General features: G+C 33.1%; 2 protein-coding genes across 3 annotated transcripts; both read left to right on the top strand.

Moving 5' to 3' along the window:
- Positions 1-769: 769 nt before the first annotated feature.
- Positions 770-7,445, top strand: LOC129880357 (F-box/kelch-repeat protein At3g23880-like). Of its 2 annotated transcripts, none has more exons than XM_055954347.1 (2): positions 770-2,083; positions 6,847-7,445. In XM_055954347.1, exon 1 carries the CDS (start codon positions 924-926, stop codon positions 2,064-2,066), a length of 1,143 nt encoding a protein of 380 aa, XP_055810322.1. In that variant the 5' UTR covers positions 770-923; the 3' UTR covers positions 2,067-2,083; positions 6,847-7,445. The 2 variants fall into 2 exon arrangements, with proteins under 2 accessions (XP_055810322.1, XP_055810321.1); XM_055954346.1 differs by having other exon boundaries at positions 771-2,113.
- A 3,723-nt stretch (positions 7,446-11,168) lies between these two features.
- LOC129880358 (protein trichome birefringence-like 2) lies at positions 11,169-15,693 on the top strand. Its single transcript, XM_055954348.1, has 5 exons — positions 11,169-12,255; positions 12,734-12,926; positions 13,014-13,204; positions 13,319-13,477; positions 15,151-15,693. The coding sequence occupies exons 1-5, from the start codon at positions 11,366-11,368 to the stop codon at positions 15,491-15,493; spliced, it is 1,776 nt and encodes a 591-aa protein (XP_055810323.1). The 5' UTR covers positions 11,169-11,365; the 3' UTR covers positions 15,494-15,693.
- The last annotated feature ends 228 nt before the right edge of the window (positions 15,694-15,921 follow it).

The raw sequence follows: 15,921 nt of genomic DNA on the forward strand, positions 1-15,921 counted from the left end.
CGATGAACCACCATATTTTCCGGCAAGACTAATACAAATCTAAAATTATTTTTCTTGAAATTGTTAAAGAATTCAAATCTTAAAGAACCCACAATACAAAAAATATCAACAAATCTTAATTGATGTTTGAGGAAGAGAATGACATCGGAGAAATGACAGCTATGGTATTGATGAAAATGGGTATAAAAAGGAGGGGGTAGGTAGTAGCTATGGTGTTGATGGCAGAGATATATTACTATCAAGGCTGGAATCTATTTCACTTTATAAAAGGACAATCCGGTGCACTAAAGCTCCAGCTATGCGCAGGGTTTGGGCAAGGGCCCGACCACAAGGGTCTACTGTACGCAGCCTTACCTTGCATTTTTGTCAGAGGCTGTTTCCAAGGCTTGAATCCTGGTCACATAGAATCTATTTCACTTTATATTTGGCTCAAATCTATTTCATCATAGATGAAAAATGGTAGCTAGAAAATGGAGAAGAAGAAGAAGAACAAGAAAAAAAATATTAAAACGCTCTTCACGCGCTCAATATGGGTGTAACACATGCAATGTGCCAAGTCAGCACAAAATGTCAAAATGACACATCGAGTTCTTACTTGAGGTGTCTAAAATGAACAAAGTATAATTAAAATGTCTAATGAAAGTTGATGCTAACTTTAGGTGTCACCGATGAATTCAGCCTTAAAAAAAACTAAAAAGAAAATGTATCACGTAAGTTTAGACAAACAAAAATGGATATCATCGTAGCAATATGTATTGTCAATTTAAACGCTCTCTTGGATGAAGGTGTAGAATGATTAAAGAAACCCTATATTACCAACCATAAAAAAGAGAGATATATAAGAGCAGTATATATAACCTGCGGCAAAAAGTTGAGCTTTCTCAAGAAACAATAAGCAAAGCTCAAATTTTGTGCAACCCCAAATGGAATCTGAGGCTTCTCATCAGCGCCCAAAACGGAGGAAACTCAGAAAGCTTACTCAAATTCCATCCACTTCAAGCAATTCAATCCCCACTTTGCCAGACGAACTCATCGCAGCAATTCTTGTAAGGGTTCCAGTCAAATACCTTTTACAGTTCAAATGTGTTTCGAAAAATTGGTTTGATTTAATTTCCAGCCCTGAATTTGTAAAAACCCATCTTAGTTTTTCCGCTAAGGATTACACCCGCCATATATCTCTGTTACAATTTGAAAGACTAGAAGACAGTAATATGAAATATTGTTCTGTCAGCTCTTTATTTCATGATGACTCTGTTAGTGAGGCATTTGATTTGGATTGTCCCATGAAAAATCCACCTCAAGGTGTTTATTTTTCGGGTTCTGTTAATGGGTTGATTTGTCTTTCCAATGGGTTTAATGAGTTGGTTATCTGGAATCCATCAATTAGAAAGTTCAAGAAAGTGTTAGACTTTTTGCCTACACAGATGGGTCAGTGCTGGTTCAATTGTGGTTTTGGATATGATGAGGTTCATGACGATTATAAGGTAGTGGGTATTTTTAGTAGCATGATTAAGGCCAATTTCGAGGCCATGATATATAGTTTAAAGAATGATTCTTTGAAAACACTTGAAGATTTTAAACCTGGATTGAGTTACTGTGGTTCGCCTAAATTTGTGAAGGGAAAGCTTCATTGGATTACTACGCGTAGAGGTCGTCAGGGCATCACGTCTATTGATTTGGTTGATGAGAAATGGGGAAAGTTGGAGCAGCCCTGCAGCTACAAAGAAGGAGATTTGAACGTTGGCGTGTTGGGAGGTGATCTTTCAGTGCTCTGTAATAGTTATGAGAGAACTCACTCTGATGTGTGGGTAATGAAGGAATACGGAGTTAAGGAGTCTTGGACAAAACTATATACCATAAGGTTTCCTGAGAACTATACGCTTTCTCCGCCCCTTTTCATGTATAATGAAGGTGAAATTCTTTTCGTGTTTGAATCAACTTTTGCGATATACAATACAAAGAATGACTCTATCACATATCGAGAGGTTACTAATGTTGATGACAGTATTGAGGCAGAACTCTGCATCGAAAGCCTAGTTTGTCCAGATCTACAAAACAATGATTGAAAGATGTCAGGACTCAGGTGAATGACTGTCGTAATAGTTAACAACTTGTAAGTATTCCTTTGCTGCATTTTTCACGTGTTTTAAAATTTTGCTTATTTTGTCAAATAATGAACAAGATGTTGCATATTTAAGGACCATTTTTATACCATATCTACTTAGAAATCTTGGTTGCCCTTTTTGGTTTTTGCCTACACCCAAGGAACAACAACGTTTTGCAAGAACATTTTTGTATCTTGTGTTTGGTGGCTTCTGCGCTTCTAAGTAAATGACATTGGACGTTCTTTAGTCCATTTAAGCAGTGTTTAGGGGTACATGTTGTGTCACTAGACAAAGTAAGATAAAGAGCACCAAGGCACAAGTGAATATGCCAATAACTATTGGCATAGCCCTTGGCAGAATCAAAGCCTAAACATGTTTAATGATCATTTTTAGTGGCACTTATTGAGGAGGTAGATGAATTACAAAGATCATTAAATAACAGTTAATTAACGTCTGATATTATAAAGTTTGGATGATTTTCCTTGCTGCTAATAGCTTCCTGTTAGTTTTCTTTAGTTGATCAAAAGGCGGAATCTTCTTTCACTTTAGTGATACCGTTGACTTGCGAAAAGTGAGTTGAAGGAGAAATCAATTTTAGGAAGTGTTTAACTGCTATAATCTTGACTCTTGAACGTACCAGGCTCTTCTTCACTAGTCATTCTCTCTAGTTCCTAAGCTTTACATGGATGTTTTACACATGTCTCATTTAAATTTTAATGGCCCAGATTTTCTTAACTAAACAACTGCCGTAACCATAGTTGGGAAGGTAGTAGAAATGGCAATAGGGCAGGGTTGTTGCGGTGCGGGTTTAGTCTAAACCCGCAAAGTCTTCAACCCGCCCCACCCTACACCACGTAGCATTTTTATCTATTTTCAACCCGCTCTGCATAGCAAAGAAACTTACTTTTTAAAATTATTTTATTATTTAAGCTTAAACAAAATAGATTAATATTTCAGTTTTTCTAAAAATGGAGAGTTTAGCAATTATTTCTTACTTAAGAAGTTTAATTAGTTCTTTTCTCTTTCTTTTTATTCCCTCTTCTACCTTAGAAGAACAATTTTGACACTAAGGATGTAAATAACACTAATAGATATGAAAGATGAATACTTTAGACCTGATATTGGCTTCAATCAAACAACATTGTTTCTGATCATTGTGTTATACAATTCGTTGCTCAAACTTTGACCATTTTCCAAAATGGCTTTCTTAATTTTTTTTCTTGTATAGTAGACTAAATTTAGAATATTACCCAAAATGTTCAAACTAAATATCCCAGATATTCCTACTTAAAATGATTTATCAATTCTAATCTTGAATGTTACTCAAAATATTAAAAACAAATATATCATGTATTCCTACCAACTCTAAATTTGTATAACTTCTACTCAACTGGTTATCCCCTAAGGTACACTTTAAGTCACCCAGATTAAAATTAGGATATAAGAAGCATTGCAGATGATGGAGCAATTCCATCGTGGCAGTAAGACTTAAACATAAAACTCGCAACCCGCCCTGCCCCGCATCAATTTAAAATAGAATTACTTCAACCCGCCCCGCAGAGCACAACGCGTAGGCTTAAATCCACCATGCCCCACAACTACACTGCCTCATTGCCATCCGTAGAAGGTAGATGTTACCATCATCTAAAGATAACAAAAACTGTCCAACTTTAGTAAGAAATCCTCATTTTTCAAAAGTTTGAATCATTTTGGGTTGAGCATGTGCACAGTTGGAAGTGTTGATTTGCAGTGTCCAAGACACTCTAAAACTAACTTCTTTCTTTAACTTCTTCTTTTTCCCCTTAACAGATGGGAAGATCAATTTCTATTTCTTTTTCAACCTATACGCTAGTGAGTTAATTTTTTCATTTTCTGTGACGTTCGTTGCTTCCATTTATTCAACTGCCTATAAAACATTGCTCACTTCTAGATGTCAGCAGCAACGTTATCTCTTCCCTCTCAATTTTAAATTCTAAGCCTTCTATTTTAAAAATCTTCTTTTAGGGGTCAGGATATCCTTTTCCTTGCCTGAACTTTCACTCTCAAATTAAATCTCAATTTGATGTAACCCGAATTTAATTCTTCGTTTTTACAAAAACTTTACAAAAAAGCACACAATTCGCAAGCAAACCGTAGATTTACATGGAAATTTTTCTTGGTTATGTCTCCGTAAGAATGAACATTTGACCTGGCAAATAGGTTGATGTGGGCTTACTTTGAAACCAACCTTTAGGGGCTTAAACTGGTATTTAGCTCTTAAATTTTGCCTTGTCAATAAGAAGAACAACTTATACCTGCTGTAAGGCCCACAACCGAATTCATATTCAACACCATCATAGTACCCTTACTTTCCCCTTCAACTACATCTTCTCTGGTAGGCTGAAAGAATTCTTCTGTATCATTTTCATCTGTGCTGGGTGCCTCTGAAATGATCAATTGGTTAAGTTGCCTATTTTTACAACAATGATTGAGGCCAAATATTTCATCACATCTGAAACATAACACTGGCTCTCTTTTTCGAGCAAATTTTGAATCATACAACCTTTTGAATCTCCCTTGGATTTTGCTACTGAAGTCGTGTTGAAGCTAGTCGACTTGCGGTCGTATGCGATGGTGTATCAGTGTGTTACGCCTTCTGCTCCAGCTCTTGAGTTACGTGTTTCAAGTATGTTTGCGACTCGAGGATAATTGGGTCTAAACCCAACTGATTTATTGCTTGAACTTCCTCTACATGGTTCAAATTTTAAACCCTGAACTTGCTGCAAAACAGAATTTTGTTCCTCCCTCATTTAGCCATCTCGATTATCTCCCTCAATGTTTCATCACATAAAAGCATCCATTCAAAACGCTCCAGATAATTTTCCATCAGACACCTCCTTCCTCCTTCATAGATGCCGACACCTTTTCAAATTCTTCACGAAACGCGGCAACCATGGTAACCTGCTAGATAAAGTAAGAGTAAAGAGCACTAAGGCGCAAGTGAATATGCCAATGATAATTGGCATAGTCCTTGGCAGAATCACAGGGGCAGAGCTACAGCCATCAGAGAGTTGAGCACCCTTGCCAGAAAAATTATATCGTATATATAGGTCGAATTCTGTTGTTTAAGCATAGATATGTAATGTTGAACACCCTTTGTACAAAGAAGATACTTTGGCGCGATGGTAATGATGTTCCAATTCCACACTGATGGTCTAAGTTCGAGACTTGGTGCAGCCCCAACAGTATACTTTTGTTTCATTTTCTTTAAGCTCCGCCGCAAAGAATTTTATAAAATAAACTTGAATTGTTAATTTTGGTTTTATCTATTTTGAAATTATTAGTTAAATTCCTTAATATTACAATTTAACCAAATATATTCTCTTAAAACATGTCGTTATATAGATATTAATTGTATTTATAATTTTACCAACACAAAATGTACTTTGAAGGGTTAAAAAGTTGGTTAATATTTTGTGTCAAAATTTCATGTTTTAAATCCGAAGCCTAAATTGATAAATTAGTGAAATTTTTTTCCTTTGATTGTGTGATCTATGTTTACAAGTCCACTTAGTCGTTCCATTAATATTTTACTTTATACAGTAGTTCGTATATTTTCCTAAATAAAAGCAACGGAACTTCAAAAATTTGCTAGGCTAAATAAGATGGTGGTGAACTCACTCATCGAAAAAAAAGGGCAGCCCGGTGCACTAAAGCTCCCGCTATGCGCAGGGTCCGGGGAAGGGCCCGACCACAAGGGTCTATTGTATGCAGCCTTACCTTGCATTTCTGCCAAAGGCTGTTTCCAGGCTTGCATGGTGGTGAACTCACTCATCGAAAATTTTGGATATTTTACTTCTTCAAAGATTGAACACCCTTGACAAATTTCTGGCTCCGCCACTGCTTAAACTTGTTTAATGATCATTTTGAGTGACACTTGTTGAGGAGATAGATGAATTACAGAGATCTTTGAATAACAGTTAATTAACTTCTGATACATTACAAAGTTTGGATGATTTTCCTTTCTGCTAATAGCTTCCTTTTAGTTCTTTAGTTAATCAAAAGGCGGAATCTTCTTTCACTTTAGTAATACCATTGAGTTGGGAAAAGTGAGTTGAAAGAGAAAACAATTTTAGGAAGTGTGCTGCTATAATCTTGAGTGTATTAGGCTCTTCTTCACTAGTCATTCTCTCTATTTCGCTGAGCTTTACTTGGATATGTATGACACATGTCCCATTTAGAATTTAATGTCCCAGATTTTCTTAACTAAATAACTATGGTGACCATAGTTGAGAAGGTAGATGTTACCATCATTTTAAGTTGACAAAAACTGTCTAACTTTACTAGGAAATTCTCATTTTTCTAAAGTTTGAATCATTTTGGGTTGAGCATAGGCACTGTTGGAAGTGCTGATTTGCAGTGTCCAAAACACTCTGTAGCTTACATCATTCTTTTTACTTCCATCTTTTTCCCAGTTTCTTTTTCAACCTATATACTCGCGAGTTAATTTTTTCATTTTCTTGGACCTTCTTTGTGTCCTTTTATTCAACTGCCGATAAAAACATGGCTCATTTCTAGATGTAGGCAGCAACGTTGTCAAACTGGAAAGGATTTACTTGGAAATTTCTCTTGGTTATGTCTCCATAAGAAATGAACTTTTGGCCTGGCAAATAGCAACTTTAGGGGTTTAAACTGATATTTAGCTCATAAATTTTGCACGTCAATAAGAACTTCTTATACTCACTATTGCTGATGCTTGCAGGTTGCTGTAGAATCATACATGTGTTCAGGGGAACATATATACTTACTAGCTGATGCTTTTAGCAACTACAGAGAAGCAGGTGCAAGCTTTTTCTTTCAATAGCCGGCTAAATAACTACAGGATCATCGGTCTACTCCACCTCAATTTACCATTTCAAACCTTATACAAAAGGTTTTTCCGTACTAGGAAGTAAGATTATATCCCTAGGGCCAGGGGTATTTTACGTGCAGAAGCTCTCTTGCCAGTGGAAGTAAGAGTAACAAGGTTAGCACTATACTATTATATGCTAATGTTTGTACTTGCTGTAATAGTGACGAGGAGGGGGCTAGTGTATTATAGTACACCTCACCTCCTGATTTTGTTTTTCATCAATCAGGATTAAGGTCCCTAAGGACTCTTCAGTTACGCGTTTTGTAGGAGAATCGCGGGTTGTAAAAATTCTATGATGTTACTTTATTTTGTTGAAGGAAGCAAGAAACGTTCATAAATTGAAGAACAGAAAGTTAAACTTGTAAGTAGGAACATAATCATACAAGTTTATGCTCTTGTTTTTTTGTTTTTAAGATTCTACTTGCTATACAAAATTAGTTGTTTGATAACTTGACATCTACAGGTCATGATGTACATCTCAAGTACATTACTTGTTAAATGTCAACAAATTTGAACATGTACAGATTATATTTTTAAAAGAGGAGATTAGCTTCCTGCCTCTCCGATAACACTCATCTAGTGACTAGCCGTTTACTCTAATTTTCGATCTCTATACCTTTTTTTAAAGTCATGTCCTCGATAACATCTACCGACTAACTTTTTACTCTAATCTTCAAACTCTATACGTTTCTATCTAAAGTCATGTCCTCAGTTAGATCAAGTTGTGCCTTGTCTTGTTTAATAACTTTTCATTCTTGTTCCGTCTACCTCTAAATATTTACAAGAAAAGTTAAACTTGTTGAAAATACATGTACTTTGAAATACTTTACCTTTCATTCTCGATATCACGGTAAGTTTTGATTACATTCCAGTAATTTATTAGTACAATTTCGAAATATTTACATTTAGTTAAAATACATTAATTCAGTCTTAACTTAATTTTAGAAGTCAATGAAATTGCTATTTAATAAACGAAAAGAATTCCAAATAATTAGGATTTTGAAAAAAGAAATGAAGGAAAATCTTTAAACGTCAAAGAGTCCAAAAAGGTAACAATATTTTCATTTTAGTTACTTATCTTTTTACCCTTTTTAGTCTATTTTAAAAAATATTATTTTTTATATTGGCTTTTTTTATTATTCTAACATATTTAACATCATAAATTTAAAAGATATTTGATACATTATGTATTATCTTATATTAAAAAAATTAAATTATAAGAGTTCAAAAAAAAGTCAAAAATATTTTTAGAATATTCAAAATTAAATAAAAGTATCTTCAATTAATTAAAAACAAAAAAATTTATATTTTAACTCTTTAAATAATAATAAAAATATTTTTGTTCAATTTTACATAGTTCGAAAATGCAAACAAGGGCATTTGTTAGATTTTTGGAGATCCAAATCAGGGAAGCACATGCTGAAGGGAAAGCTTATTTGATTTGCCAATGAAGGCACGTGCCAAAGCATTTGTCTTGGCGCCCTTACTAAATGACCAAATTATCCTCCAAAACCTTTTTTTTCCCTTGAAGAAATAGAAATGCAGAAAGTGAAAAGATTTATTTTTAAGAAAAATAATTTTTATTATACTAAACTGTCTTATATTATTATTCTTTAAATGAATTTGATTTAAGGTATTACTTAATTTCAAAAGTATTTTATCCAATCATTTATATTGAAATAATAAAAATACTAATTCATATAACAAATGGATAAAATAATATCATAAAATATTTTTGTTTATCTCATATGATATACCAAAAGATGCCTTAATACTTTGCCTTTTCTCTAGACTTTTATTTTCCCTCTTAAATAATTTCCTTTTGCCACTGATCAAGGTTTAATTAACTATGCATTTTGTCTAAAGTAAGGTAGCATTGGTGGACATATATATTAACTTAATGCAAAACAATCCTTCGGTTAAAAGGAAAATCTCACTCTGTACCTATTATATTGATTTAGCTTCATTTAACTTGAATATATAATTCGAAGTTTTAAAAAATAAATATTAAATTTTAGGGATAATTTCATAGACATTTCTCAGATTTAAACTTGTAAATATATTTTTTGAACTTGAATTTTAAATATTTTTTAAAATTTCAATTACAGTATATTATAATATTTATTAAGTGTTTAATAGGACATGCCCTTGAATAAGGAGCCCAAATGAAAAGTTTTGGCAAATATGAGGGGTCACTTTCGAATTTAGCCTTCCAAAGATCTAGAGGTCGTTTGAATTGACTTATAAGTTGCTTATAAGGTGTTTTTAATTTTTTTTTGAGTGTTTGACTGACCAACTTAAAGTCATTTTGTGCTTAAAATAAGCTTCAATAAATAGTTGGGTTTATTTGGATGAACTTATTTAAGTAGTTTATAAGTTGAAAACAGCTTATAAGTAAAAAAATAATATAGAACAAACTGATATTTTTTTGTGTGTGTTTTTTTTATAAATATTGTTGACTAATGGTCACAAATAAAAGTTGGAATAAAATTTATACTCTATTTGGTTGCACGTATAAATTTATTTCAGATTTAATATATATCGGATCAAATAAATTATAAATATAATCTCAATCTTAATCTTAAGATATTTTGCCTTATCACACAGCCGTTAGCACGCCCTTTCATGATCAAAGCTCAAGACACTTTTAAAGATTGTTGGGTTATTTGATACGCGAGATTATAATAATAATTTTAAAATAAAATTTAGAATTAATTTTATTCTGTATTTAATAACGTTTGAAATATTGGCTAATTTCAAGATTATGTGATTCAATCATTCGTATTAAAATGATGGTACTATCTCATATAAAAAATAGAATAAAATATAATTCCATCCAATATCCTTACTTATTCTACCAAATATACCTTATCGTACTTCTTTTCTGTGAACTTTTATTTTTGCCCCTAATTAATTTCCTTAAATATGCATTTTGTCTAAAATAAGATAGCATTGGTGGACACGTACAATAACTTAATGCAAAACAATCATTCAGTTAAGAGGAAAATCTCCAAAATTCAATATATTTTAAAATGATTTAGTTTCATTTAACTTAAAATATAAAATTCAAAGTTTGAAAATTAAACTTTAGAAATTTTCCAAATTTTACTCATATAACTTTGATTTTATTTCATATCCAAACACAATTTTAATTTTCAATTATTATTTTGAACTTTAATCATAAATATTTCTTAAAAATTTAATTTAATTATAATTTTTATCATTGTAATTGTTTAATAGGACATACCCTTAAATGGAATTTTTTGACAAATATGAAGGGTTAGTGGACGTTTTTCATGAAAATTAAATATTATTCATTTTATTTATAATTTTTAAAGTTGGAATTGTGTTTTATCATATTTTTTTACGTAGAACATTAAGAATTTGAATGTACTTTTTAAAATATAATTTATATCTACAATTTCTAAAAACTATCAAAACTGATAATTTAGCTAATTTACCTAAAACCATACAAATCAAAATGATCTTTAAAAGAGCAATATCTAAAAATAGATAGTAACATAATATCATAGATTGTATTCTATATATATGACTACTACCTATTACCATTATATAAATATTTTTTTTCTTTATTTGAAAATTTTGACATTGAAATTGTGTTTGATTATAATATTAATATTTTTTGGTTGGTTGCATTTACTTTTTCTGAAAAACATGAACTATCATTTGAATATGATCATAATAAAAAAAATTAGAATAAAAATTGAAAAAGGAAAATATAGTAAAATAAAAAAATGAAAATAAGATTTTGAGTGTATATGAAAATTTTTCAATCTAATTTAATTTTTTTTTATGATCAAATGATAATTTTAAAATGAAATGAATTTTTTTATTATTATTAAAAAAAAGTGAAAAATAATTTTTATGGCCAAATTGAGTCTTGTAGTCGTTCAAACCCCCCAAATAAGTCAAAGAGAATGTGTCGGTTAATTAAAAAATTTCTATCTAATTTAATTTTTTTTATGATCAAATGATAATTCTAAAATGAAATGAATTTTTTTATTATTATTAAAAAAAAGTGAAAAATAATTTTTATGGTCAAATGGAGTCTTGTAGTCGTTCAAACCCCCAAATAAGTCAAAGAGAATGTGTCGGTTAATTTAAACCCATTGGCCATTGCATGTAATTTTCCTTTAAAGAGATGTACAACACTGTTACTGATACACTTGTTTCTACAAAAAATAATAACTTCTTTTTTTATCTTTTTCTTTTAAATCTCCCAAGAATCTCCATTGTAATTGCCGAAAGAAAAAGGGTTGTTCATATATTGTAAGTAGTAAAAATTGGTGTATACTAGAGAGTAAATCATTGTTTGTTTTTTTCCATTAATGGGGATTTGAGATTTAGAATGGACTTGAAGAAACTCCCATTTTCTGATCAATTTGGTTCTTCTTCAAGAAGAAAGGTAGTTGTTTCTGGATTTGGTTTGGGTGTTGCTGCTTCTTTCATTTTTCTTTGTATTCTATTGTTGAATTATTCCTTCAAATCTCCATTTGTAACCCCTGTTTTTAGTGGTTTTAGTCACAGTGATAATAATAATACTTCTAGTACCCGCATTTCTTGGCCATTCTCTTTCTCTAATGCTAGTGTTAGTTTCAGTTCCAAGGTTTCACACAATGTGAAAAATGGAACCTTTAGTCTTCAAGAAACCAAGAAAATTGATGAATTGAATGGGTCTGGAGTTGATGCAACTGCAAATTTTTCCAATTTTTCTGGGAAAGGAACAGTTTTAGGGGAAAAGGGGGGAATTTTAGGAAATAACCATGTCTCCGATTTCTCTGAAAAGGTAAAAAATGAAAGCTTTATTGTTCAAGAATCAGGAATTACCAAGAAAACCCATCAAGTGAATGGGTCACAAGTTGATGGGAAAGGAACTGTTTTGGGTATCCAAGATTCCACCAAGTATAATGTGACCTCAACTTATATTGAGGATGTTGTGGGATCAAGTGATGGTGATAGAAAAAAAGTTGCAGTGGTTGAGGGAAAAGGGGGTTTATCTGTGGAGAAGAACGGTGTATTGTTTCAAAGTGATGGAAAATCATTGATTAGACGCGACAAGGATTTTTACGGGAATTGTGATATATATGATGGTGAATGGGTTAGAGATGACACGAAGCCATACTATCCTCCGGGTTCTTGCCCTATTATTGATAGAGATTTTGATTGTCACCTTAATAAGAGGCCAGATGCTGAGTTTATCAAGTGGAGATGGCAGCCATATGCTTGTGACATACCGAGGTAAGACTACTAATACTCTCAGTCACAATGTTTGAAATTGACTATGAATTACAATTTTTAGTCTTTGGTAACACTCTCAATGTATAAAGTGATATTACAATGTTGACTTTTCGATTGAACTTAAAGAAAAAATGTTGTAGAACTACCTACTAAGACAGAACATAGAAATTTATATTCCGATGCTACTCCAAAAAGTATGATGTATTTTCTAATCAGTTAATCCATTGTGTTGCAATTGCTTGTAAGTTTCTTAGGGGTGTTAGTTTTTAAGTATATCTTGTGTGAAGTTTGAGTCTCACCTATGAAATGCAAGCAGATGCCTTTGTAAAATGCTGTAATGCCAAACTTGATGTCGTTTTAAATGTGTTTCTTTACTGACATTATTCACATTGCCAATGAAATTTATTTGATTTACATAGTCTATGTTGCATATTTAGTTATATTGGTCAATTTAACTGATTTACATCTCACACACTAGCCTCAATGCAACTGATTTTCTGGAGAGATTGAGAGGGCAAAAGCTTGTTTTTGTGGGGGACTCCTTGAATAGGAACATGTGGGAGTCCCTTGTTTGCATTCTTCGCCACAGTATCCGAGACAAAAAGCGAGTTTATGAGATATCAGGAAGGCATGAATTCAAAAAGAAGGGCTTCTATGCGTTCAGATTTGAGGCAAGCTATTTAACCTCTTTCTTCTATGACCTGAGAATTGCTAACTCTGTTTCCTTGTCATCTTATCATGCTGTGAATTGGTTGCAGGATTATAACTGTTCTGTGGATTTTGTTAGCTCTCCATTTCTTGTCAGACAATCAGCTTTTAAAGGAAAGAATGGTTCTTTCGAGACACTAAGATTGGATTTGATGGACAAGACGACTTCAATGTATAGTGATGCTGATATTGTAATTTTCAACACTGGTCATTGGTGGACTCATGAGAAAACCTCCAGAGGGTTAGTGCTGTATATTGTTTCTAAAGCTTCCTCTTTATAGATCCGTGCTGTTATTAGGTTCCTTAAAAGCTGGATCTTGCATGTGTTGTATATTGTGCTCCTGCTGGATTATAGGGAAGACTACTACCAGGAAGGTAATCATGTGCATGGAAGGCTCAAGGTTTTAGAGGCATACAAGAGAGCCATTTCCACTTGGGCAAGGTGGGTGGATCAGAACTTCGATGGAAGCAGAACTCAAATTATTTTTAGAGGATATTCGGTCACACACTTCAGGTACAATTCTTTGTTACGTGTTAATTTAGCTCTAACTATAATGGGGATGTCATGGTTCAGGAACTAATACTCGTGACTTACATGTTGTGTTCATTTGGTATGGAGGTGTTCTTAAGGAATCTCTTATTAGGAAGTGGTAATAAATAATTATTTTTTGAGAATCAAGTGGGAATAAATAATTTAAATTGTTATCCTCTTCTCCAAGTACCAGGGGTCATATACTCATTGGCATTATATGTCTCAATTATGAGCTGATGGCATTTATTTGGTGGTAGAGTTAGAATGTTTATTAAGGGGATTCAAACAATAAAAAAAAATAAGCATATGAAGAATTCAAGGGGGATTCAACATCTAATCTATATGCATAACAAAATAATTTTGACCTTGTAGTGTAATTTTCCAGCGAAGTGGGGGTCGGATGAACCTCTTGCCTCCCTAGCTCCGCCACTGCATGTATTGACTACCTATGTTGCTTGGACTCTTCAAAAATATAGACGGGTGTGTGTCGGATACTCCAAAAGTAGTGCATTTTTTGAGAATCCGACACGGGTAAGGCAACATTTTTGGAGAGTCCGAGCAACACAGTTGACTACGTATTTAGTCCTTCATTGACGGTACACGTGAATATTAGGATGGAATCAGGGAAGTTGTGAGGTTACTTGCCAGCACAATATTTGTATGGTATATATTTCCATATATGAAGGACAAAATGCTGTGTAGCATTCAACAGAACCACCACAAGTTCGGAGGTTAAAGAATAGTATCAATGTGGAAACAGAATTCCATGCAAGCAAAGGATCCATATAGACGATACTAACTAGTTCTCGTTGGGATAAAAAATTGGCTGTTGTTAGATTTTGTTCTTTGCAAGAGTCTTTGTAGTTTGGGTAGTGATTTGTATGTAAATACAGGGGTAAATGTGAGATTTAAAGAATTTTTATCTTAGATTATCATATAAATAGGAAAATATAGTAATTTTACTGCTAATTAGTTGTAGCATTGTAGGTTAATCATTAGTTAAATATTAAGGGTATCTCGTTCTGTGGTGTAAGACTGTAAATTGGAAGATGTTACTGAAGTGACCAATCTATATTCTACGGGAGTCCTAAACATTTTCAGGCATAACATGGATTGTATACAACAATTATACAGTGTAGCTCCTACTTTGTGTTAAGACATTAACTTAATACTGAAAAATCATTTGAATGACAGGCGTGCCTTTTGGGCGGAATGAGGACCTCTGGGAAGGTTATCTCTAAAAATGAATGTATCTCCTGTTTTCTGGTAGGCTTGTTTTGTGGATGTATAAAGGTATATGCTGTTTAGTGAGATGGTCAAGTCGTTTGCTCACTGCAAACTTGCTGTTCTTTAAATACAATCTGTTAACCAAGAGTTCACACCGTGTGATCAATATAGAAGAATGATCACTTTAATTATCAACTAGTCGTAAGATATGTTGATTCCTTCAAAATTAGGTAAGCTATCACATTTTTTGGAATTCTTTTATTTCATTACATGTACTCTGTGATAGTGTTGTCTCATATAGAAACTAGCGATTCTATGGTTTATGTTAAAAATAATCTCGCTTTTTGATTATCCCTGTTAACAAATTTGTGTCTCTTGCTCGTTTGGGCCCTAATGAGGAACGACAATCAAACTATCTTTTTACGCAGGGGAGGTCCATGGAACTCAGGTGGGCAGTGCCATAAAGAAACCGAACCAATATTCAAGAGGGCTTATTTAGCAAAGTACCCTTCAAAGATGAGAGTCCTACATCACGTCCTTCATAATATGACGACCCCTGTCATTTACATGAACATTAGTAGGCTTACAGACTATCGGAAAGATGGTCATCCATCGATATACAGAAAGGAGTACAAGACAGTAGAGGAACAAATAGCTGGAGTGCACTCTCAGGATTGCAGTCATTGGTGCCTACCAGGAGTACCGGACACTTGGAACGAGTTGTTATATGCATCTCTCCTGAAAAGCAGAAAAGGTTCTTGGAAGAACTGAAATTGAACTGGACTTTTCTTTTTGTATTTTTTGGTACTTGTCAATATAAAGCCGGTAGCGATAGAGAGGTTCTTGTGTATTAGATCAGTCTTGGAGTTGGAAGTTGATCTGTAAAATTTGTACAACCTTTGCTATTGAGGAGAATAATAACAAAAAATGATAAAGCAAGTTCCTGATTAACAATAACATCTTTTCTGTGATATTGGACAATATGGTGTATAGTCTGCTGCTACTACATTGAATTGTTTATAGGTCTCCAAATGTAGTACCAAATCCTGTGTGTTTATGTGATGACTATTGCAATCCAATCATCTCTACAACATATATTCCACAAAATCTGGAGAGGGGTGCATACAAATTTTATCCCTATCTGTGTAGGGGTTAGAGGGATTATTTGTGATAGATCTTCGAATTCTAGAAAATGGTAA

This window comes from Solanum dulcamara, chromosome 2, assembly GCF_947179165.1.
Source record: "Solanum dulcamara chromosome 2, daSolDulc1.2, whole genome shotgun sequence".
NCBI classification, from domain to species: domain Eukaryota; kingdom Viridiplantae; phylum Streptophyta; class Magnoliopsida; order Solanales; family Solanaceae; genus Solanum; species Solanum dulcamara.